Below are 26,857 nucleotides of genomic sequence, written 5' to 3' on the forward strand. Positions count from 1 at the left end.
TGGTTATCGACTCTAGGATAATCAGAACAAGAAAATCATCAGAAGTAGAGATGTGATTTTCAATGAGAAGGTGATGTATAAGGATAGAGATGCAGCACAGTTAACTAGTCCTGTACAAAATAAGCCTAAGTTTATTGAGTTGGATGATGATCCAGAGAGTGTTGATGCAGAGCAGACAGATAAGGGTTCTTGGCCAGAACTCACAGAACATAGTTTATTGCAGATTCCAACTCCTATGCCTGCACCTAAGGTTTACGTGACCTCATGTACCGAATAGGAAATATTTGGATTATATGTTGCTCACAGATGATGGTAAGCCTGAATGCTATGATGAAGCATGTCAGGTTGAAGATGCTAGCAAGTAAGAGCTTGTAATGGAAGATGAGATGAAGTCCCTTATCTCCAACAAAACATGGGAACTAGCCAAGTTGCCCATGGGGAAGAAATTTTTTCACAACAAATGGGTGTACAGGGTGAAAAAGGAACATGATGGTTCCAAGAGATACAAGGCGAGAATGGTGGTCAAAGGCTTTCAGCAAAAGCAAGGCATTGACTACATAGACATTTTTTCCCCGATTGTGAAACTGAGTACCATTCGCTCAGTTCTTAGTATTGTTGCAGTAGAAGGGTTGCACCTTGAGTAATTAGATGTCAAAACTGCTTTCCTCTATGGTGACCTTGAGGAGGAGATTTACATGCAACAACCGGAGGGTTTCTCAGTCAAAGGGAAAAAGAAACTAGTGTACAAGTTGAAGAAAAGCTTATATGGTTTGAAGCAAGCCCCGAGGCAGTGGTACAAGATGTTTGATGGTTTTATGAAGTGACATGGCTACAATAAGTGCAACGCTGACCATTGCTACTACTTTAAGAGGTTTAAGTCAAGTATCATTATCTTCTACTTTATGTTGATGACATGTTAGTGGCAGGTTCTGATTTTGAAGAAATCAACAAATTGAAGAAGTAGTTGTATAGTGAATTCGAGATGAAGGATCTTAGTGCAGTGAAGTAGATTCTTAGGATAAGGATTAGCAGAGACAAATAGAAAGGTACTTTGCAGTTGTCTCAGGCTGAGTACGTTGAACGGGTTCTGAAGAGGTTTAACATGAATAATGCTAAGGCGGTGAGTACTCCCTTAGCTAATCACTTCTGATTATCTTAGAATCAGTGTTCGAAGACAGAAGATGAGAAAAACTTCATGGCTAAAATTCCATATGCCTCAGCCAATGGAAGTTTGATGTATGCCATGGTGTGCACAAAACCAGACATTGCATATGCAGTGGGAGCAGTAAGCAAGTTCATGAAGGATCCGAACAAGCTACACTAGGAAGCAGTAAAGTGGATATTGAGATATCTATGGGGTACCACAGACAGATGCTTATGTTTCAAAAGGGGTGAAGTGAAGCTACATGGTTATGTAGATTCAGACTTTGCTAGTGAGGTGGACCACAGAAGAAGTACTATCGGATATGTGTTCATGGTGGGTACAACTGCAGTTAGTTTGGTATCGCAAATATAGAGGATTGTAGCATTATCTACTACAGAGGCAGAGTATGTGGCGATGATAGAGGCCAGCAAGAAGATGATTTGGTTACAAGGTTTGTTAACAGAGTTGGGATTCGAATAGGTGAAGAATGTTTTGCACAGTGATAGTCAGAGTGCGATACATCTGGCAAAGAATTCAGCATTTCATTCAAGGACCAAGCATATAGGACTTCAGTATCACTTTATCAGATCTTTGTTAGAAGATGGGGTGTTGACACTTGAGAAAATACTTGGCACCAAAAATCTGGCTGACATGTTGACCAAGACAGTGACCATGGAGAAACTGAAGTTGTGCCCAACTTCAGTTGGTCTTCTAGCTTGAAGATAGAAAGAAGCACACCGACATGTATGGGACATGCATGAGAAGAAGATGGAATGGGTTTACAAGTGCTCCAAACTCCAAGTAGGAGACTGTTATGGTTTTTAAGGAGTCTTATTAGGTGGATGATTTTTAGGAAGATTTAATTATATGGAAACTTCAAGAGTACTGAATTTTAGGGAAAATTCAGTTTCTTAATCTGTTAGGGAAAATTCAATTTCCTAATCTGTTAGGGAAAATTCAGTTTCCTAATCTGATTTGACTTCCTTATTGGTTTAAGGAAAATTCAGTTTCCTGATTTGATTTAATTTCCTTATTGTTTTTGGATTCTACAAAAGGCAAGTTCTTGTAGGACAAGTTTGGGACTCTATAAATAGGGGTGAAAGTTAGAGATAAAGGTGTGCCAATACAAGAGAGAGCAATTGAGAGAGATTAAGAGAGAATTCTCCTTGTAATTCTTCATCTTTTTCATAGTGAATTTGTTCGGTGTGCTCCATGGACGTAGCCCTAAGATTTAGGTGAACCATGTATATCTTGTGTTCTTGTGTGTGATTTCTTTTCTTTATGATTGCTTGATTATTCCTCGAACAATGTGCGTTGTTATTTTGCGTTTCCGCCACAACAATTGGAATCAAATTCGGTTGATTATATAGTGCAACTCTAACAAACATGTGGTTAGTTGATTGAGGGGAAGAGAGAGATTTTAAACTTTTCATATTGTGTTTAGATAATCTATTCAGGGGGAGTTTTTAATTGGTTTATTAAGCTTTCACTGGTAGTTTTGCTTGATCCGTGTGTAAGAATTTAGGTGATCTTTTTTCCAAAGGCTGAAGAGAACAGAGTTAATAAATTTCCCCTTTTTTTAAACAATTGTAATTTATTTTTCTACTTTGGGTAAACTATAATTGTTTTTAGGGTTTTGTCACGAAATTGTCAAAGGGGGAGATTATGAGATATATTTTTGTATATTTGGCGTATTTCGGTAACAAAACAAGTCCTTGTCGAGTTGTAATTCCAGTTACCATATATGACTTGAGCTCGACTGCGGAGTTGGAAGTTTGCACTGAAGAGGAAAGTACTGGTTGATCATCAAAAGGAAAGAACACTGATTTAGGACATTGTTTCCCACTTAGGACAATAATATACAGATTATATTATCAGGGTTCCAAAAATACAGACAATCCACATTGAGGTTGGATTTTGTCAAGTGGGAACCGGTTCAAGATTTGGGAACAGGTTCTAGAAGCTACCCTTCGAAGATTACTCACTGTCCTTTAGGAACTGGTAGCAAAAATGGGAATCGCTTCCACAAGTCCTGAAGACAACAGGTTTCCTTGTTACCTTGTTCTGCTGAATCCCTTTTTGATTCCACTTTCCTTCTAAAGTCCTATACACGAGATTTCCTTTATTTTATGAAGGAATAGGACTTTGCAACCTTTATATAAACCATGTCATATACAAGGTTTATTCACGGCTTTTGTTATACAGATTTAAATCGCTTCCACAAGTACTGTTGCATCTACAACAATCAGACGAAGTAGATCTTCTTCTATATCACTCAGACGATTGAAGAACAGAAGTAAGCACAGTCACACTTTGAAAGGGTTGGAGCATTTATGGAGTGTTTTCTGATCTGCATGCTACTCTTCTACAAATATCAAGTATCAGTCTGAGATCAAGTGGCTATTGGACGAGGAGTTGCAAAGCCAGAGGATCGTCAGTGGTTGGTGTGGTGTAGAACGATAGGGTGTGAGCCAGAGTCAAAGTTCGGTATACTTTGTTTCAATCATAGTGGATTAGTTTACTTTAGACTGCATAGTGCACGAGGTTTTTCCCATAACAGTTAACATATTTTATCAATTGGGGTTTCATCGCTAAAATCCTACTGTCATCTCTAACTTTATACTCTGCATTATTTTATCAATATGTGATTAACTGTTTACTTGTTAAAGCATAAAATAAGCAAAGTTAAGGACGCATATCTGTTTTTTAGAATAAACAAAAACTTTCTAAGTAATTTCCGCTGCGTATGACTCACAAACAAGTTGAGCAGCAACTATCTTGGAGGACTTGCGTTCAACTGCCTTTTTGAGGAAGCTGTCTTCTTCTAGGACCATTTGGACGGGCAAGAATCCTAGCCCGTTTGCCATGGCAAGCATCATCTGCTTCATATCTGCCTTGAACTCCTCAAAATCCACCGATCCATTCGAGTCGTGATCAAACTGCACGAAGAGGGAAGTGTACACGTGGGAGAGCTCATCTTGTTCGGTCTTAACATCAATACCGAAGTGGGTCTCGAACATCCCGAGATTCTGCAGCTCCTTCAACAACTCTGCATAGGAGAGGAGGCCGTCATGGTCTGTGTCAAGGCAGGTGAAGCGGTCATGGATTGAACCGTTGAATGCTTCATCTTCCACAAAGCTAACAATGGTGGCACCATCTAACACTTCTACACTCATTTTCTATAATCTGCTTCTCACCTGAGGCTTATATGATGATCAAAAGGAAGCTTAGTGGTTATGGGCTTATATATATAGTTATGGTGGTTATGACTTTAGTTGTGCATTCCAAATGCATATATATAAGCTATTTGAAACACTAATGCTATTACTTTTCAGCCTGTGTTTGACCCTGCCATAGTTTTCTGAACATATATATATATATAATATATGGGTATAAAACAAGGTAACAGGATGATCCTACAGAAACAAATATCAGTGGGCCTAAAATAGATTGCAGCCCTCGTCCGTGTGTGTTTCTGTTATCCAGCTGGGAGGAATTATTTGTGGATTTACTTTCCACGTAGACCAGTGAACAGTTTTAAAATGGGGAGAATAATATTATTAATAATAATAATGATAATAATAATTACTCCGTGTATACTAGACTTATTAGAAAGTCATTAGCATTAGGAGTTGACTAGTGAAAACCATTATATTCGTAATAATTAAACGAGACAACTGATCCAATAGCCCTCAATACAATGCGTGATGGGCTCACCGCCATGGTTTCTAGTCAAGGACAAGAGGACGCAAAGATTATTGTTACGGCGTTTTGAAGGTCTAAAAATTAAGTCAAATTCTAATTTTTTAAATTAATGAAGTTTTTTTTTTTAAGCGCTGGGCATGGAATTTTAGATTATCTTTTAATTCTCAAACTGCCTTCCTATATTATTATAAAATGACCCAACGACCCATCTCTCCAACAACTCCATAATCAAAGCCATTTCAACAGACACCTTTTGCCGGGTCACGGCGGATTGAATTCTCTAACTCCATAAAAATCCCTCTAATGGCTTTTCCTAATCATCTCCAAATTGCCATCGCTTCATTTCTGAGAACCAAACAGTACTGATCTGAAAACAGAACTTCGATTTCAGGCATTAAATCCCTAACCGAATCCCAAACAGTACTGATCTGCAGACCAGGTTCAGTCATTTTCCTAAGATCTCCTTTCATTAAAAGGGACAGCGCATACGACCCACAAAGCAAAGAGTGAAGGGGTTCACGCAGTAAGGAGAATGAATTAATAGCAAGCAGAGAGAGCTTGAAGAAGTGAGTAAGTGGGCCCAAATATCCATCCCCATTCGTTGTCTTCCTAAAATGCTTCTCAAACTGGGGAGAAATCCCCCTCAAAAGAATTTTCTCCCTCACGATATGAGGCGCAGGTTACGAAGGGCGGAGCAATTCGTCGACCGCTTGGAGGAAGGAGTAGGAGGCGTCGGCGGAATCGGACCAGATGGAGAGGGTTTTAGAGATAGAAGACAGACTTGAGGGTCTGTTACGTCGACGTTTTGATCCACCGGCCAGGCGGCGACGGACTTCTCGGCGGCCACGAATGGCGGTGAGCAATTCGTCGACCGCGTCAAGGAAGGAGGAGGCGTCGGCTGAGTCGGACCAGGGGAAGGTTTTAGAGAGAGATTAGAGAGAGACTTGAGGGTCTGCTGGGCAGTTTAGGAATAAAAAGATAATTTATAGTAAAATTTGAGAAAACTCCATTAATTTAAAAAATTAAAATTTTCCTCCATCAATGTACATTAATTATTTTTTTAAATATGCTTAAATTTATTTTTCAGTACATTTGTTCTAAATTTCAATATAAAATTTATGCGTTTAAAAAAAAAAAAAAAAACCGAGACCAAAAGGGTAGGAATGTGAAAACGACATACTTGTTATGAAGGATTGTGTGACTTCAGTTAAAACATATATTTTTAATTAGGGTTAATTACCGTGACACTCCTATGATTTACCCTGTTGACGGTTAAATGAAATTTGCCCATTTTTTAGACGATTACACCCCTTTATGTTGCTAAAGTTAACATTGACACCCAACAATGTTAATGGACCTTTATACCCTTTGATTTGTGAATGATTTATTTGAATTCTAAAATTACTATTTTAACCTTATACATTCATAGATAAATATATATATATACACACACACATATAGATAGACAAACACATATACTGGCAACAATTGATTAACATTTAAAATGTGAATCAATCTGCAGAAAAATTGCCTATTGCTGCCAAAAATATATACATACATAGTTCTTACAATAAAATAATTAAATGGGGGTATTATATGTGGGACTTGGATCATTTAAGTTAAATATTCTTTAAATTATCCTGAGTTGAATTTGTTACTGATTTGACATGTGACATTTAAAATCTTTCTATTACTCGCGTTAAACCACGTCAACTAATCTAAAAAAAATTTAAAAACTGCACTATTTTGAGATAAGAAAAGTTTACCAAAGTTTAAAACTGCACCGTTTTGAATTCACCATACTCTAATATCCACCAAAATTTAAAAACGGTGTTAAACGGTGTTAACGTTAGTCCTATCTTAAACAAGTCTATTTCTCTTCTAACCCACGTTGTATTTTTCCTAACTCCATTAATATCCATGCGCGCATATATATATATATATATATATATATATATATATCTTTTCCAATCATTAAGTTGCATGTTTTTTGATCACATTTTCATCCATCTTAATTCCATAGCAAAGAACATTCATTTTTGGCGCAAAATATCCCCCCAATTGTGTATACCTACTTATGCACTTGTATTGTTCATATTTTTCTTTTATAAAAGACGCCTAAGGCAATCATTATTCCTCCATACATGTTCTTCAATTTAAACAAAATTAATAATTAATTCATTCAAAGTCAAGCTATATTATAAAAAATAATACATCAACGACTCACAAAACAGATCATTGATTGGGAATTTCTATGATTGTAGCATCATTGAAGATATTAGGAATTCATTTAAAGAGATAAGGCCATTCGATATATCAAATTACCGAATCCTAATACGAGATATGCTAAATTAATTTCATAGTTTTTTTATGGAATTTATGAGATTTCTAGGGCTGATGGGTCATATTTTGCATATGACATGCTATGTCACCATGGGCCATTGGAGCACATGTATCTATGATTATTACATTTGTGTGCATGCCCGATTTTACACGCAACCTCATCCTTGGTGAAATGAGCTCCCTTTGGACCCATTACTTCATTCTTTTTGCCAAAACTGATATAAGGGCATTTTGGGTATTTTTCATGAAAAATAAAAACTTCTTTCAACATGGTTGTATAGAAAATATGATTTTAGGGGAGGTCACTTCACAACTTTTTTTTTCCAAAAAATGTAATTTAAGGTATCAAAATTGCATATCAAGTTAGCATTTCTGGTGCAGCCTACAGTGGATAAGCGCTCCAATTTTAGGCAGAAAGCTTAGGGCTAATTACGAGCGCTCCTAGCCCTTGGACGAGCGCTCATAGTACTATTCATAGGTTGACTCAGCATTGACTTCCCAACTTCAAATGGTCGTATCTCTTTCACTTTAACTCTGAATTGGTCCATTCTTGAGTCTAAACTGACCATATCGAAATAAGCTTTCCAATGGTACCAATTACAGTATGAGATTTCACTTATAGCTCAAGTTATCCAAGTTTAGTAAGGTAGTGTCAGGATTTGGTTTGAACCAGGATGGGTTTCCCTTCCTTCGACTTTGGGACTTGAAATCTTTGCCATCCGGACTCTAAATCAAGTGATTCTTGAGTCTATCTTCATTAATTTTTCGTTGTCTATCCAATGGTGTGCACGGTGGCACCTATTTCAGATTGAAATGACCATGTTATCCATGGTCCAATTCTTGGCGGGTTTTAAAATTATAGCATCGGTCTTGTTTTCCCCGAGTCACGAGACTTCTCGATAGGCCATTCTTGTGTCTTTGGGATGACGTACATCTCAAAAGACTTATTTAAGTTTTGCTTCCGCATTCTGGATCTGTTAAAGTGTCATCTTCGGGTAATTATAGGACGCACTAGGTTTGGAAATCCAGGGCCGTCATAGAAAGATAAACACGTTTCCCCTTTATTTCCAACATCCTCTATCTTCCATGCTGGTGATGGATTATTTTTTTGGTGGGAGGTAAACTGCTGAGGGCGAGGAGTATGTGAGGTGCAGAGGGGTAGTATTGAGGAGAGATTGGAAGAAAGTGAAAATCTGGGTTGTTGTGGCCTCCACGAGAAGCGGTAGGGAGTGGTGGTGATGGGTTGATTATCAATCACGTGTTAGGGTTGTCAAGAATTCAAGCTTCTCATCGTTTACATGTCATATAATGTCTTTGACCCTTGGCCTCATTACATACACATTCAATGAGTATCAAAAGGTGCACTTAAGTGCACATTACATAGTTTGAACAATAAATACATGTTTTGACATAATAAAACCAAAAACAAAGTATGATATGTTAACAAGTGCATATTTTAGTATGTCAAAAATACTCCAAGTAGTCAAGCAAGCTTAGGGATGTTGTGCATCCCAAAATAACGTTTCTTTACCTAAAAAATAACTCCAAACCACAGGGTGAGTAAACGAGTTACTCGTAGGAAATGGATATGCGCATGACCTAAAGTTTTACAAACTTTGCAATTCAATGTAAATCGATTCATGTGGTACATGCCACCTGACGTCTATGTTCCAAATGAGCCTAAGAGATCATCCTAGGCTACATTAGAATAATAAAATTACAAATCACTATATCTATAATGTTTAACCGACATTGGAACTTCCAACACAACGCAATAAAATATAAACTCACAAAGTTATCAGCTTGGAATTTAAAGTGCGAAATCAAACAAAAGTGGATACTCGGACATCACGCCAGATCAGACCGATAACGTGGTTACTTTAGGGTTATTAGCCCACAGGAACCTCCCTATGTGCGCACTAGACTTGTAGGGGGACAATCCCCCGTACTAGAACCATGCCTTAGTCGTAGTCATAACAATTACATCTCAAGTTTTCAAAATCAACATAAAATACGTACTCAAATCATTAATACAACAAGGATGGAAATTAATTAAATAAAATAATTTATTTCTTTAGATTTCATTTCTCATCCAAATATTCTCAATTTAATATATGTTAAATGACCTATCATGATCATTACATATATTACTTCAAAACCTGATTTAAATCACAGGAACATATAAATGAAAATTAACTAAATTTGTTAATTAATTTCTCTAGATTTCAAAACAACCTTAAATGACTTCAATTTAATATAAGTTATGAATCAAGTCATGGCCTTTTCCAAAAATCATGTCTTAGCTTAATTTCATGCAATGTATTATTATCTACTAACTTAAAATTTAGATTAAAGACATGTATTCAATTTATACTAAGTTATAAAGCATATATTAACAACAAGATCATAAACATAAATCACCCCCTACCTTATACGAGGATTGTTCTGCTTAAATCCAAGGGAAACAAAGGAATTTCAAGTTTTCCTTCTAGGTTTATGAAGAGGAAGGTGAGGCAAAGCTTTTGTATTCCAAGCTTTATGGCCAAAGGTGAGTGGAAGGGGACCAAAATGAAGCTTAAAGCTCTAAGCCAAGCTTTGCTTCAGTGGTGGCTAGGTCAGGGTTTGAGAGGAAATAGATGAAATGAAATTAAAATGAAAACCTTAAAATAATTTTGGTGAAATCCTCCACTCATTATGTTCTCTTGCACTACTTCTAGCACACACACTAATACAAGACTACATATGGAGCCTACACTTGTCACCATCCTAAGTGATCATCCAAGGCTTAATATTAAGCTTACACTTATCAACCATTCATGCCAACAAGTGCTCAATCTTAGGCCAACAAATGGGTGAATCTCCACCCTCCATGTGTCATTATACTAAGCCTCCAGGTGGTTCACCACAATGTTAACAAGTGGCTCAATGGAAGTGTGACACTTGTCACACTTTCCAAAAATTGCAAAAAGGTCTTTTTTCAAAATATCTTCCAAATTAAATTACAAAATGGTCCCTAAGATGAAAAATAATTGATGAGCGCTGAAAAGTGCGCATTTAAACCCCTTAATCTTAGGTATTCTAGGACCTTTATCTATCTTACTTTTCCGCTTTAGGCTAATTTCATGTTATTGTCCTTTTCAGGTACTTATCCCAAAAATAAGCTAACTCAGCTAAATAAGAGCATAATTGAAGTAATCTTGAGATGAATCAAAGAAAGGAGCAAAGTGGGAGCAAAAGGAAGCAAGTGGTGCAAATTCAGCAAGTTCGATCGATTTCAGTAAATGTTCGATCGATCGAAAGTTCATCGATCTCAGCACTTTAAGATGGATCTGAGCTATTTTGTCCTTATCCAAAGATCCCATAAAGTTCAATCGATCCAACTTTCTTCAGATTGATCGAAAAGATTCCATCTTATCTAGTTGTACCACCCCACCTACCACTTTGGTCTCTTTCCCAAAAATATCTCCAAAATATCTCAGATTTGTCTTTACCCAAAAAGGCGCTGCCAAAGAGGATCGATCCAACTTAAGTTCGATAGATCTCAGCCATGTTCGATCAATTTCACCACAAGTTCAATTGATCGAACTTCTCAAAATTCGAGAAAATACAATTTCCAGTTCATTACAAGTTGTTTTATATCCAATCATTGGGGAGGAATATTGGTGCACGAGCCTAGATATTTGGGTGTGCCATTTGACCTACCTATATAAGGAAAATGAGCCATTTTTACAAAAGAGACACACTTGAGGCTACACTAGACTTTTGGATACAATTTCCATATTCTTAGAGAGGAGGCTAGAGACACAAGCTTAGAGTTCTTCCATCAACTAAGAAGAGGAGCAATCTCTACCATGGAGTTAGCCTTTGAGGGTTGGGAAACACCATCCATGAGTGGCTAGACATCCTCTTGGGGCTAGAGTTAGCCCTAAGCATGCTTTCTACATCTTGATTTATGTATTTTTGAGGGGATTTGTATTGTGATAGATGTTTTGACATATTTATATACATAGATCTTGTTTATTCAATGATTTGTGTAGTTTAATGCTTCCAATTGATCATTTCATTCTATCTATATGTCTATGTATGCTAGAATAGATGTTCATGTGCTTATCTCTATTTCTTGTGTTGTTGATGCATGTCTATGTGTATTCATGCTATAGATCTAGAGATTGTCAAGACATGGTGCTTAATAGAATGTCCTTGTGCTTTATTTGATGGTTCATTCTCATTTCTTGATGGATTGTGCCTCTTCCTTAGTTTAATTAGTTTAATTTCATATCATTAGCTTAATTGTAGTGTAGTTGTAGTTTAGATGTTAAATGGGAGGACAATCCATGCTTGTTATTTGATGTTCCATACTTATGAATGCAAGTAGCATATTTCTCTAATTTTGTGATATGTTTGGATTGTGAGCTTAAAGAAAGGATTAATAGCTTAGTTTGATATATTGCGCTATTCATTATATTGTTTAGACAATATATACTTAATTGGTCATCCATACTTGTTGAAACAACCACACACTCACACTATTGTTACAATACATGTTTTCCCCTTATTAATAGTTCATTAAGGGTGTAGAAAAGCTATGCTTAGTGGTGATCTCTAAACCCCAAGATCTCTCTCTCTCATATTTTCCCTCTGTTGCATTTAATTGTTTACTTTAGTCTAAGTTGCATCTTAGTATAATTTAATCACCAACCAATCTTTTAATCACTCGACCTACTAACCCTAATCTCGATTTCACAACCTAATACGACCCACCAATCCCTTGGGACGATCCTTACTTACCCTAACTATATTTTTAGTGAAAGGTAGTAGTGGCAAATTATAAATGTAGAACTTGGCCACACTCATCTTAGTCCACTTTGCAAGCTTTGGTTTAAGCGACCACCAATAATTACTTTATTAATTACACTAAAACCCAAAAAATTAAGAATGTTTCTAAGAAACTATGCATTCATGCCCTTTTTACGAAAAAGTAAGCAACTAACATGTTTTTCTACAAAAGTAAAAATACAAGTATGTTGGAAATTAAATAACATGAATGCATGCAAAGCTGAAAAAAGATCCAAGCACAAAAAGTGAGATTATGCAAAGGAAAACAAAAAGGGGAAAAAGACAAAAAAAAAAAAAAAATAGAAATTACCGGAAAAATGGAAGGAAAATGACCGGGTCATTACACTTTTCCAAACTTTAATGATATGGGCATTTAGGTCATTTAGTAACTTTGATATTTTATATTAAAAATTAATTAAATATCAAGGGACAATTTAGACATTTAACAATCCCTTTTAAATCAAAAAGCTGACAGGGGGTGTGAATGCCAAAAAATTGGCTAAGTTTAATCTGCATGTTAATAAGGCAAATATCAGAAAGTGTCACTGTAATTAACCTTTTTAATTATGTTTGAATCTCCTTACAACATAATTATTTCTAATTTTAACTAAGTTTCAACATATTTCTTTTATATGTTAAAATTGTATTTGTTATATATTGGGGCCCACTATGCAAATTGTGGCATACAATTTGCAATTGCAATGATGATGCCAAACAGTGTATACATGAAGTAAACAATTGTGATTGGTTTGGTGATGCAGATAATGAAGAGCCATTGGTCCATTGATATGTTTACATCCTATTAGCTTAGTGATGTGTATGCAATAGAATTGGTTGCTCCATTTGGTGGTGACTCTTACTATTTATATATGATAGGGGTGCATAAGGTCTGGTTTGGATTGGATTGGGAGTTTTTTGGGACCAAACCATTTATAACGGTTCCACTCTTTTTGAAACTAGATCGAACCATAATGTCCATAGAACCAAACCAAACCAAACCGCAAAAAATCGGTTCAGTTTGATTTGGTTCGGTTTGTCTATTTAAGTTGATTTCCTTTTTATTTTATTTTTTTAAAACAAAATCTCTTATTTTTCCCTGTATATGATACATCAGGGAATTGTCAGTAATATCAGGCACTTGTGGAAGAAACAAACGGACAATGACCAGATGACTATAAAGAAAAAAATACAACATTCCCTGTTCATCATTTATGAGGTGTTGGGAAAAAAAAAAAAATTAACTCAAAATTTCAAAAAATAAGATATATCAAGTACAAAATAGCTAATGTTTGAAGTCTCCAGCTATCATAATTATTTATTGCCATGACTAAAAGTATATAGACTTAGTTCACTAATCACTATGAAGTTGAAAGGAATATATATTTATATATATATATAATATAATATAAGTTATATAACGGTTCGGTTCGGGCCTAGCTAGTCCAGCAGGACCCCAAACTAGGACCGAACCAAAAAATTACGGTTTCATAATTTTGGGCTCAAGACCGGACCAACTTGCTATACAACTAGCCCAAACCATCCAGTTTAGTCCGGTCCAGTCCGATTTTTCAGTTTACCAAAATTTTTAAACACCCCCAATTTGTGCTTGAGGATTCTATAAATTGTATCTTTTAGTGAATTAATAAAGTCCTCTCTCTCTCTTCTCATTTTACATATTTTGTCCTATATTTATAGCACGTTATCAGCACGAGTCTCTAACCAACTGAGACTTGAACGAGAAGCTCTCACTCCCTCTCTCTATCTCAACTCATGTATCTTACTTGTGATATTAGTTTTGATAGTTGATGGGTTTGCTTGCTTTGCTGAAGAAAATTTATTTCTCACTCCAAAGGGTAAGCACTCCTTATATTAATATTATTTTTATTTTAGTGATATTATACATAATTATAAGAGTAGGTTCTACCACCCTTATTGTTTATTATTTATTTCATAAAGGCCGATTCTACCACCTTTATTGTTTATTGTTGAACAATTTATTGAATACGACTGATTTATGATTTAACCGTTATAAGTGGTATGACTGGTTTATAGTTTAACAACCTTTATTATATTTATTCTATATAACTTTCTTAATCAACTTAGCAACTGTGGTATATTATATGTTCTGTGTAAAGGGGAAAGTAAAATTGTTTTCTATCTCTTAATTAACTCACGACCATTCGGTTTCTTTGGTTTCATACAATCATATATATACACATATATATATCACTATGTACCTTTCATTATCTAAGTTTGAGTTTGTTTGTTAAGTAATATATAATTATATAATATCACTACGGGATCAATAAATTGTGGTGGATACAATTTATTGATCATAAATCCTTGATGAGATTCATTTTATGGATATTGAAATTACAACTAAATAAAAATAAATAAATAAAATTTTAACGTCCTTTGGAACTGCATCAAGTGTATGATAACTTGAAAATTGAATATCTCACGGTGTAAGACTCACTTATTCACAGAGTATTGTGATCTTTTTTAAAAGCTCAGTATGAATGGATGCAACTATGGTTGCAGGATTATGAAATTATTGACAAATATAATTCGGCCTTGTTTATAATCAGCTATATTGAAATATTGTGGAGAAATAATTACTAATGAGTATATATTGAAAAGATTATCATCCACTTATCACGCCAAGGGCTTAGATTGATGAAATATTTTATGTGAAAAAGATATATATTGAACAAGTGATACTCCATTAATCATGCTAAGTGCGTAGATTTATAAAATATTTAAAAATGATATTATGCATGTTTATGGCAGAACAAAATAAATAGTTTTTATTGAGAAATTTTCAGTTCGATCTGATCGAAAAAGATCCCTTAAGCGAATACTGCCTCATTTTGCGGTCATGGACGTGGTTATGGGTATAGTCATGGTAGAATTAACTACCAACATCATAGGGATTATATTTCGAATTTCACACTATATCCCTAAAGGTGGAACCAAAATAATATGAAACAAGCAAATGGGGAGAATTTGCCTAAACCACTATGGCATATGTTGCTTGTTATCAATGCGAAATTGATCAGTGTGTCGATGATAAATTTGATCAATGTGAAATTACTTATTATCAGTGTATCATCGAAGAGAAAAAGGTTGCACAATATGCTTCTAAGTATTTATCTAATTCTTACCATATGCTTCAAAGCATTTTACTGATTTTTACCAAATCATAATTCAAAAAAAGAAAGATAGAAATAAATTTTATATGATGCTTGTGAATATTTTAGCATTTATGAGGTAAACTAATCTTTTAATTAATTAGTAATATACACACATGATGCGACCCGAGCGTATGCACAAAATAATGCACAACACTTTGAGTTTGGAAATTAATGTCAAGTGGGCATCATACTTTAAATGTATAAACCGCTTAACACCTATACTATGTAGTATGAATGAGAAGGGATCGTCCCAAGAGATTATACGTGTTGGAATTTAACTTCGACTCTAGCGTATCAAAAGATTACAAAGGAGAATTGGGTTGATTAAACTAAGGTGCAATGAAATTAAAATGCAAGTAAAGTAAACTAATGAGAGATAGGGATTTAAGAGATATGAAGAGAGGGAAGAGAGGTCTTAGGGTGTTGGAATCACCACTAAGCTCATGTAATTAACCACTTACTTTCCATTAATGGGGAATATATTATTGCAATCAAGATGTGGCCACAAACATAAACACAATTTGCATGTAAAAGTGTGAACTATCTAATGCAAGAGTGAATTGTTTACATAACCAACAAGTAAACTAAATGTAGAACAACCCACCAAGATAAAGGCATAATCCACCAATTAGTTAACAAATGGGTCTAATGAGAGCACATATTAATCTAGAGAATCATGGAATTTGCAATAATAAGTGTGGATTATGAAGCCAAACAAAGATTGTCTACCTACCTACAAACATGAATTAAATTATAGAATAACCCATCAAGTGTAAGTATAATCCATCAAATTAGTTTACAAACCCATTCAATGAAAACCTATGCTTAGCTATCACTAAATCCTTAATTAATCACACATAGATATGCACCCAACATAGAGAATCTAATATAGAGTTCAATTCCCAAATAATCACACATAAGACAACATGTAATTAAAATAAAGAATCCATAGGAAGAATTAAATCAACAATCACAAGGCTAACCACTAATCACAACAATATATATAAATCACCAAAAATAAAAATACAAGGATTTGGATTACACAAGACTTAGGGCTCATCCAAGCCCTGAGTGTAGATCTAGCCAATCATGGAGGAGGTGGATAAGGTTATGAAGCCCTTAAGGGCAAACTCCAAACATGGCTCCATCTTGTTCTTTCTCTTCTTCTTCTTTTTTGAAGCTCTAGAGAGAAGAGCATGTGGATCTAGAGATGGGTTCTTGAGATGTGCCTCCACTTCCCTTCCTAATCTCTAACTTTCTAGAGAGAGAAACTAATGAAAATATAGAAATTACAATGTAAAGAATGAATCTCCTTACAAAAATGGTTCAATCCCTCTTATACACTAGGCTTTTAGAGCCCAAAAATGTGAGAACTCGGCCCTAGGATCTCCTCTTTCAAGTACAGCCTGAGTTAGTTCGAAATGAGCTTCAAATTTGCTTTTTAATAACTTTCGTGAACAGTTCGATCGATCCAACTTTTCTTTGATCGATCTGGATTTGATCGATCTCACTTTTCTTCGATTGATCAGAGTTGGTTCGATCGATCTCTGATCGATCTCACTTGGCAGTTTTTCAGCATCAGCCTTTTTTTGCTCCAGATCAGCCTCCTTTTGCTCCAGATTCTCACGAAGACTTAGTTTAACTCCAAAAAGGCCTTAAGAAGCCATTTTTAGCTCGTTTTAACTTTATTGACCTAAAAAAGGAAATAACACGAAATTAGTCTAAAACGGGAAAACAAGATAGATAAAGGTCCTAGAACACTCAAGCTTAAGGAGTTTAAAAACGCACTTTTCAGCGCTTATCAACACATCTTATTTATACTTCCTTTTATCATCTCTATTATTAAGCATGTTTTATTTCATATGCCAAAGTTTATTTTAAGTTATTTAAATATAAAGTTTGCATATTTAAGTACGCTGGGACCTGAACTATAACTAAATGTAAGGATATATGTCTTGTGGATAGTAAAACTGTGATACCCCTCGATTCTAGAGCCACGGGTGATCAAGTCCGAGCACAGATCCGAGAGATACCAAACAATTAATATGTAAAACAAACACAGAATACAAAACTGAATGTAAAAATAAATATTAAAGCTGAAAAGAAATCTAATTATAAAATCCTCAAAGGTTATTATTATAAAACCAATAATCCAAAACCTCTATTTATTTACAACTCGGGAATCCATCTCATGGACCTCTAATAAATTCCCAAACCGTAGAGAAAAGAACAGAAACAAGTCCAAAGCTAAATAAAGAAAGTAATCCTACATAATCGAAGGAGCGAATGACTGTATCTGCTCTACACATCTAAGCTCTAACCCTGGAACTAACAAACACCTAAAAAATAAGAGAGTGGGTCAGGCCCACATACAAGTCCTATTCTACTACGATCCATACATAAACCCGATACGCAGATACATCCTAGATAGACTCAACAATATTTAGAGTAGTCTATATATATATAAGTACACAGTATAGGATGCTCACTAGTTCAATAGGTCTGTCTCAGCCTGAGTAGAGATACTATGCAAATCGCACATAATATGGTCATATGTACCTAGACCTACTAGGGAACAACACCTCTATCCAACTATCCATCCCAGGCGACATACGCACCCTAACCGTGGTCTTGAGACTTAAGCTCATACATGGCACCATAATATAGATATATAAAATCCGTTCCAGATGTGTCATTCAAAAGGTTTATTGACTTGACACCTAATTATAAGTAGGATTTAACTTGTGTAGTTAATCCATCTTATTTCTATATAGGTAGGACTTAGTATTAGACTAATCCATCCCTAAAATAGGCAGGTCTCAATGTTTTGAACTGAGTCGTCCCTATTATGCCACCGTCCCATACCGATACTTATCCATCTATGTAAGTAGGACTTAACTTTTTATAGTTAATCCAACTCACTCTAAGTTAGGTAGGATTTAGTGTTTTACTAATCCATCCCTTATATGCCACTGTCCCATACCGGTGCATACAAACCTCCACATAACATAATTGTTAAAACAATATTTGTTTTTTATCTCTATTATCTAGAATATGCATCATACAGTTTAATACATATATCATGATATTAGATAATCATTATAGATTCTAAATATCACATTCCAACTATCTAATTTGCTGCCACTAGACATATCATTTAAATCATCCACAAACTCTATAAATTGATACAATTAATACAACATACATATCAATTTTGTTCCAAACCAAGCATAGATGGTTTCACTGATTTACTATACCTGTAACGCTATTTAATTATAGTTAAACAAAAATAAATTTTATATATCAAAAGCTTCAAGTATCCGCAAGTAATTGAAATCTCCGATACAGTGAGAAATCTACAGTTTTTCCCTAACTTCCACTTGTTCCAAACCTTAGTCCAATTATGAAATAATGTTTTTACATCATCATACCAGTCTGTTACAGTCCTTGGCATTACTTAAACAATTTAAAATGGAGTGCAGATACACTGAATAGCCCAAACAACCCCAAAGGATCAAAAACTGGATCATTTAAGTGAGAGTAGGCTCTTTTAAAAGTTGGAGCCTGCTCTAATTCACCTAGAGCTGGCTGTAGGACCTTGAGAGCTGGCTCTAAGGCACCAAGAGCCGGCTCCACCTCTTTGGGAGCCTGTTCTCCCTTCTCTTAGCAGCCGATGTCCGTTCCATCTTCGTCTTCTCCGATTCCGGTGATTACTAGGCCTCTGTAGTGTGTTTAAATCCTTGTTCCAATGTTCAATTATCATTCCAGAATAATTATAAGGCAACTATATGCATCGTTGTTCTTAAACAAGCAAGCTTAAGCACATATAAATAACATGAACTAGTTAATAGAAACTTAAAGAATTTGCAACACAGTTTCAACAAACGAGATTAATTATCAACCAAACATGCATAAAAGATTGTTTAAGCTTTCTTTTAAACTCCTGGAGTCCATCTAAGCATGCACAGATCACAAGTTTAAGGGAAAGAGAAGAACATAAACTTGCCTTTGAGACTTTGGATTAAAATCTCTAACTGTCGTGTCTAGATTTTCAGGCAAATCCTTTACCGATCAATTCCTCTATTTCTCCTTGGTTCCACACACGTACAACCCCTTCAATCCTTCCTTGGTTCAACCGTAGCGTAAGGCCAAACCCTAGACTTCCTCTCTGTATCTCTTTCTGTATTCCTCTATGTAACTCTCTGTTTTGCCCACTACGTGAAATAAAGGTTTTGTCTTTTAAACCCTAAGGTGACATATCATATAGTATTTATAGGCTTCAAATATCACCAAAACCTAATTCCTATACCAACCATACGTCGGCTACAATGTGAGACATAAAACCCCAACTCACACAACGTAACACAAATAAACTGTGGACACAAACAATTCAATAATTAACTTAATTAAATAATTACCAATTTATCAAATAATATAATTAACCAACATAATTTAACGAAATCATTAAAACAAACTATTTAATTAACACCAGTAGTTCAAAAGTCACCATCATAATTAAGTCAATTAACTCACACAATCACAATCTAATTCAAGTACTTCACATAATCACAATTTAATTCAAGTAATTCATTTAAGTCAAATAATAACAATTAATTCACACAAACCAGCAATTAAACAATTAAACCATTAAAATTCCAATTAAACAATTAATGAAGTAGTAGGACTATCCTTTATATAATTAGGGGTATTACAAAAACCATCACACATAATCCTTCATTATTGAAATTAGTTTTCCAAACAAACTGAAGGTAATGTAGAATATATCTGTCTCACTTCCATTACCTAATATAAGAAAAATATAATAGAAAAACTTTATTATCTTATGGGTATTATTATACCGCCAAAAGCATGTTTGCTTATTTTATACACACAGTATTTCATTTGCTAAGATTCTTCTTTTATTTGTTTATGAAATAAGTTGAACCCCTGATATGCAACGTCTTTATAGCACAACGTGCTGATTATCATTTGAATAAGAGTGTTATCCCACCTTGAAGGGGAGAAAAGGTAGTGTTGATTATCCTTTGAATAAGAGTGTTTTTCTGTGATACCCCTCGAATTCGAGACACGGGTTGATCCGGCCTAGGCCCAAATCCGATGGAAATATCAAACAATTAATATTAAATGAACACAGAATACAAGTTTAAATAATAAGAAATAAATAAAGAATGGCTGAAAAGAATTCTAATTGAAAATCCTCAAAATATAACTGTTCAAATCCATTAATCTAAAACCTCCAATTATTTAACAACTCGGGAATCTATCTAGTGGACCCCTAATCAAAATCCAAAGCTAATGAGGAAGCAGTCCTATGTAGTCGGTGGAATGGAAGTCTGTATCTGCTCTGCACGATCAAGCTCTAACCCTGGAACTGATGAGCACCTGAAAAATAAAAGAGTGGGTTAGGCCCACATGCAAGTCCTATTCTACTACGATACAAACAGGAATTCAATACGCAGATACATCCTAGACAGACTCAACAATATCTAGAGTAGTCTGATCGGTTGGTCAATTAAACATCAACCTTCGCAATAGCACGAATCATTGTAAAACAGGGCTATTGGTCGGGTAAGTCGAACCACTGGGACTGCGCTAATCTATGGCAACCTAAGTGTCTAGAGTCATTTTAGAGTGATAAGGGGTGTTCATAGAGCGTTTGTTTTGTTTGTCACTAAATTACAAATTCAGAATGCATAAAACAATAAATTGAAGGAGATTAAAAGAGAAGATTTAGAGAAGGAAGTCTAGGGAAGTGAGTCCACTCCAAACCTCTACACAAGCTAATTATATGATTAATTTGGGGAGTTAATGTAGAAATGACCTTGATATATAATAATACATGACTACTATAATATCTTCAAGAAATTCAATTAATTAAAGAGTAAGAACAACCTATCAAAGCTTCACATGGTTGAGTTACCTAAACTAAGATGCAACCCTAGACATGCTCACTAAGCTAGAGATTGTCAAACAATTAATCAATTGGTGGAAGCACATGATATCAAGTCACAAGATTAACTCATCAAAAGAAATTCTTAAGCTATGGATTAACAAGCTACTCAAAACCATGCCATTAAAACCGTTCCATAATCTTAGTTCCATTGTCACTATGAAACTATAAGTCATACAACTATGAGATTAAATAATCTAAGACAAGAGTATGTAAATCAACATAGTCATTCAAACATTCAAAATCTTCATTACAATTTGTAACATGCTCTAGACCATGGAACTAGCCAAATATACATTTCATTCCCCAAAATAAATTAAAAACTAGACATGCTTACAAGGTAGAGCTTCATCACCTCCCTAGATGGAGGTTTAGTTACCCATTGATGCACTAGAGGAAGGAGGAATCAAAGCCTTGACCTCCATTTTCGAGCTCCCCTCTTCTAGCTCCAAGAACACACCTTTCTTGCTCTCTTCTCTCTCCTCTAATCTTGTAGAATATATGATAATGATATGTGTGGCCTTCCTTGCCTTATCTCCTTCAACAAAGCTCTCTCTCTCCTCCAAAAAACATCCCCAACCACCTCATAAAGAAGTAAGTAGAAAATGAGGAAACCAATGCACAAGTGGCTGCCAAAATGAGAATTCCCGAAGGCAATTCTGCCCCAAATTCGAGCACTCTAAGCAAGGCCTCGAGCGCTCGAATTTAGTGTAAAAATGCCCATGCTTCACTTGCTCCGCCCAGACCTACTTTGGTTAAACAGCCATAACTTTGCGCTCCGAACTCCGAATGACGAACCGTTTAAAGATTTGGAGAGCTGATTCAGAGCTTTAAAAACTTCATGTTTTGATGAAGACCCAAATCTCAATCCTGATTGGTCGAAAATGGGGAGAAAGGCAGTACTTCAGTGCTGCCAGGCAGTTCTGCGCACCTCTGGTAACAAGGCCATAACTCTCTGCTCCGAGCTCCGAATGATGAACCGTTTGAAGATTTAGAAAGCTAATTCAGAGCTCTAAATCTTTTATGTTATGATGGAAGTCCAGTTCTCGATCTTTCTAGGTCAAAATGGCAAGCAAAGTCCTGACTCCACTGCTGATCTCGTGAAGCAATCTGCCCTAATTTCGAGCACTCGAAATTAGGCCTCGAGCACTCGAAAATTGGCCAGAATGCCCTATGCTTGGTTTGCTCATCCCGGACCTACTTTGGTAAAACGGCCATAACTTTGTGCTCTAAACTCCAAATGATGAACCGTTTGAAGATTTGGAAAGCTAAATCAGAGCTCTAAAAACTTCATGTTTTGGTGGAGATCCAATTCTCAAGGATGATTGGTCGAAAATGAAGATCAAGGCAGAATTTCATTGCTGCCAGGCAGTTCTGCGCACCTCTGGTAACAAGGCCATAACTCTCTGGTCCGAGCTCCAAATGACGAACTGCTTAAAGATTTGGAAAGCTGATTCAGGGCTCTAAATATGCCATTTTATAATGGAAGTCCAGTTCTCGAGTTTGCAAGGTCAAAATGGTGAGCAAAGTCCTGACTCCACTGCTGCCAGAAATTCAGAATTGTGCCTTTTGATGGCCAAAACTCCACAAAGCCTTAATTTTGCTCCTTTTTTGGCAAATGGACCTGAAAATATATACATACACACAAATGAAGATAATCTACTTAAATAATCAAACGATGGACTTAACTAATGCAATTTAGGGCGCTTGAATATACAATATTCGGCGCTTATCACACCCCCAAACTTACATTTTGCTAGTCCCTTAGCAAAACTACAATGAAAAACTTAATGAAAAGACAACCATGGGCATGCTACTACAAAAATATCATCCATGGTAAAATGAGATAGATACATAGCTCAAATACAACTTGAAACAGACAAAAACTGGAGATGGAGTCATTGGGAAAACTACCTTGCATATATGAAGCATTGACACAAAAATTGGCTAAATACATTTCCACATACATGCATCAACATCAAAGTCTATATAAATAACTCAATTATCATCTCTTGAATGGAAATCAACTCTAGCTTCAGTGAAAGTGAATTAGATTCTCAACATGCGGCTTTTACTTTCTTTTCCAATTCCAAAGCACAATTTTTCAAATCATTGAATTCCCCTTTAAATGAGGTCCCTAAGGCATGATTTTATTTACAAGACAACTTTTGTTGCTTGTTGACAATTTATTGTAACTCATAAGCGAAACATAGAATGGTTGTGCAATGCTGAAGTCCCTTAAGCTTTCTAACCAACCTATGTAGCAAGCGTTAGGCCAACAACTCCCAAACCAGATGGCTTTAGGGTGTTAAGTGTAGAGACACTCCATAGGGTTTAATAGCTCAAGTTGGAAAGGCTACGAACTCCAACGAACCATGCTTATTACCAGTTTATTTTTTTTTGAATGACCGTGCAATGTTTAAGTCCTTTAAGCTTTCTAACCAACCCTTGTAGCAAGCGTTAGGCCAACAACTCCCAAACCAGATGGCTTTAGGGTGTTAAGTGTAGAGACACTCCTAGGGCTTAATAGCTCGAGTTGGAAAGGCTACGAACGTCAACTGGTCATTATTTTCTTTCCTTTTCAGTTTTTTTTTTTTTTTTTTTTTTTTTTTTTTTTTTTTTTTTTTTTTTAGACAACTTAAATCATGCCAAAGATATTCATCTATCAGGTTCATCAAATCAAATTAACTAGGCCAAGGTCAAGGTCGATCAAGTTGCATGCCTCACAGTTAAGTTTCCAATGTGCGTCTGTGCATTGTGAAGCTTAAAAGAGTGTCAAATCCAGCGAGAATTTAATTGAGACATTTATACAGACTAATTTGAATCTACATGATCATTTCAACTCAAATTTTTCTTTATTTTCAAAAATGTCAATTGCTTCTATACACAAGGTATTAAACATATGCTTCGTCTCCGACAAGTGTCAAGTTATACTATCATTGCTTAGCAAAAATTATGAAACCAAAAATGCATAAATGCACCCCCAAACTTGAATGTCACATTGTCCTCAATGTGTGAAGACAAGCATACCAAAATAAGAGCAAAAGGGGGGAAAAGAACAATAATACCAAGTGGAGTGACGACGACGTAGATGTGCAGCCATGTGAGTGCGCAACGGCGTCCCCCAAACTTGGACATGAAGACCTATGAAAACACAACTAAAATATACATGGAAAAGCATAGGTCTCGTAAGAAAAACCAAAACAGAAAGAAAAACTCTAACCTGAAGTTTAGTGCAAGATGAAAAACAAAATAATGCCAAAAAAAAAATTGATTAATTTATTTATTTAGTATTATTATTATTATTAGTATTATATCTATATAGATATAAATATATATGTATATATATATATATATATATATGTATATATATTTTTTAAAATTTTAAAAGTTAACTTCTTTTTTTTTTTTTTTTTTTTTTTTTTTTTTTTTTTTTTTTTTTTTTTCAGATATGCATGAGGGGTTGGTCGCATGAGAGGTTGGTTTGGTTGAGAGGTTGGTGTGCATGCAAGGGGGTGGTGAGGTGGTTGTGGTTAGAGGAGATGAGGTTGAGTTTGTGAGATGGGTTGGTTGAATGTGGAGGTGGAGTGTGAGGTTAGTTGGCATGTAGGGGTTGGCCTGGATGGAGAGATGCCGAGAGGTTGAGAGAGGTTGAGTGCTCGGGTGGTGAGTGAGAGAGCTTGGGTGAGGTTGAGAGGGGGTTCGAGCACTCGAAGTTGGGATTCGAGGGCTCGAAATAGAGGCAGTAGCTGCGAATGATGGGCTGAAAATTTAGAGCACTCCAAATGGAATTTAGAGTGCTCTAAAATTGGGCAGTGAGTGCATGCAAGATTGGAGGCAGCAACGAGCACTCGACAGGGAAGGTAGATTGCTCGAAATTGGATCAGTAGGCTCGAAAATGAATTCATTGCAATGGAATGTGCAATGTGAGCAACATGGAAATGAATTTTTCAGCCAACATGAATGCATGGATGAATGTAGAAAATTTTTTAAAACTTGCAATGTCAATCCAATGCATGGATTAATTTTTTTGAAAATTCTTCAAACTTTGCAATTGTGCGCCAATGCTTGGATGAATTTAGAAAATTTTTAAACTTGGCAACTTTTCTCCAATGCATGGGTGGAAAATTTTTGGAAAAATTGTCAAATTGCTCAACATTTCTAATGCTTGGATGAAAAATTTTCAAACTTTGCATTTCATCGCCAATGCATGGAAAATTTTGAGAAAATTTTCAAACTTGTGCATTAAAAATGAGAAAATATGCACATGAGAAGCATTCTCAAAATCCGATGAAATTGCTAGGAAGCGATGGAAATTTTCGGGAATGAAAATTAGGGCTGAGAAGGTCTAAGAAGCCGGTCTAAAATTGCGGAACACAACTGAAGACCATTTCAGAAAAATCAAATTTTTGGCTTTTCGAAACCATTTCCCAGAAAATTTCAAGGCACGAGCAATTTGAGAAGGTAGGGAAGCTTGGAACATCGAAAGAATTTATTCCCTTGCTTTGCTAAATTTAATGTCGATAGCTAGACGAACCAGGATCAGGATCCATTGGAGAGATGGATCCTTAACGCTCCGTATGCAACTTGCCTCCTTCATATGGTCTCAAACTTGGATCAATGAATGGTGAGGGATATTGATCCTTCCGAAGAGAAACAAGTTTGGCCTTAGAGGATTTGAGCATCGCTTTTAATCTCACTTATTTTATTTTCAGATTTAAGCAAAGGTGTTGCTTGTTCGAGATTATGGAGGCTCGTTGAATGTCATTGTTTTGACTAACAATGGTAGGATCATGACCTTTCATATTTGCAATCTCCAAGTCATATACCTCATTGTACGCAAATGGTTTGTTCACAGGTTGAGTATCATGGACAATGATTCTAGATTGGGCTGGAATGATTGGAAGAATTTTCAGCAACTTGTCAACATTCTCCTTACCTTTGTCCGGTGGTTCACCCTCAAAATGTTGAGGTAACTCCGGTGAAGAAATGGAAGGAGATGGACAATCCCACGATAGAGATGGATTTGGTGCTTCCCATAAAGGAGAGGAAAATGGTGATGGAATATCAAGCAAGGAGTTGACTTCCCGAATGGATTTGTCCACACCAAAATCCTCAAAATCAAAAGGGACCAAGCAAGTATGTAGGGGATCCTCCGTTGAAGGAGGTGGGATTGGATTTTGAATGTGTTCATCAGCAATAGTGATTTCAAAACACTCATTGTCATCTGAAGGAAGTTGCACAACATTGAAGATATTGAGCTTAACATTCATATTCCCAAAAGAGATATCCATCAATCCGGATCTACAGTTAATGGAAGCATTAGCTGTAGCTAGAAAAGGACGTCCGAGAATTATGGGAATGTGTTTTCTTGGATCATGGACTGGTTCCGTATCAAGAACCACGAAGTCTATCGGGAAGTAGAATTTGTCCACTTTTATGATCACATCTTCAATAATTCCCCGTGGTTGCTTAATAGATCGATCAGCAAATTGCAACACTATCGGAGTTGGCTTTAGATCTCCCAAACCAAGTTGTAGGTAAACCGAATATGGAATCAAATTCACACTAGCTCCTAAGTCAAGGAGGGCCCTCTCGATTTTGTTGTCACCAATGACACAAGAGATTGTGGGGGCACCCGGATCCTTATACTTCGGAGGAGTG

At 35.8% G+C, this 26,857-nt stretch overlaps 1 protein-coding gene across 1 annotated transcript; it reads right to left on the reverse strand.

Moving 5' to 3' along the window:
- Positions 1–3,870: 3,870 nt before the first annotated feature.
- On the reverse strand, positions 3,871–4,320 carry LOC132301655 (uncharacterized). Its single transcript, XM_059798894.1, has one exon. It carries the CDS (start codon positions 4,318–4,320, stop codon positions 3,871–3,873), a length of 450 nt encoding a protein of 149 aa, XP_059654877.1.
- Positions 4,321–26,857: the final 22,537 nt, after the last annotated feature.

The sequence above is a fragment of the Cornus florida genome, unplaced genomic scaffold, assembly GCF_030987335.1.
Source record: "Cornus florida cultivar Cherokee Brave unplaced genomic scaffold, ASM3098733v1 CherokeeBrave_3.0.0_Hap2_Chr03, whole genome shotgun sequence".
NCBI classification, from domain to species: Eukaryota; Viridiplantae; Streptophyta; class Magnoliopsida; order Cornales; family Cornaceae; genus Cornus; species Cornus florida.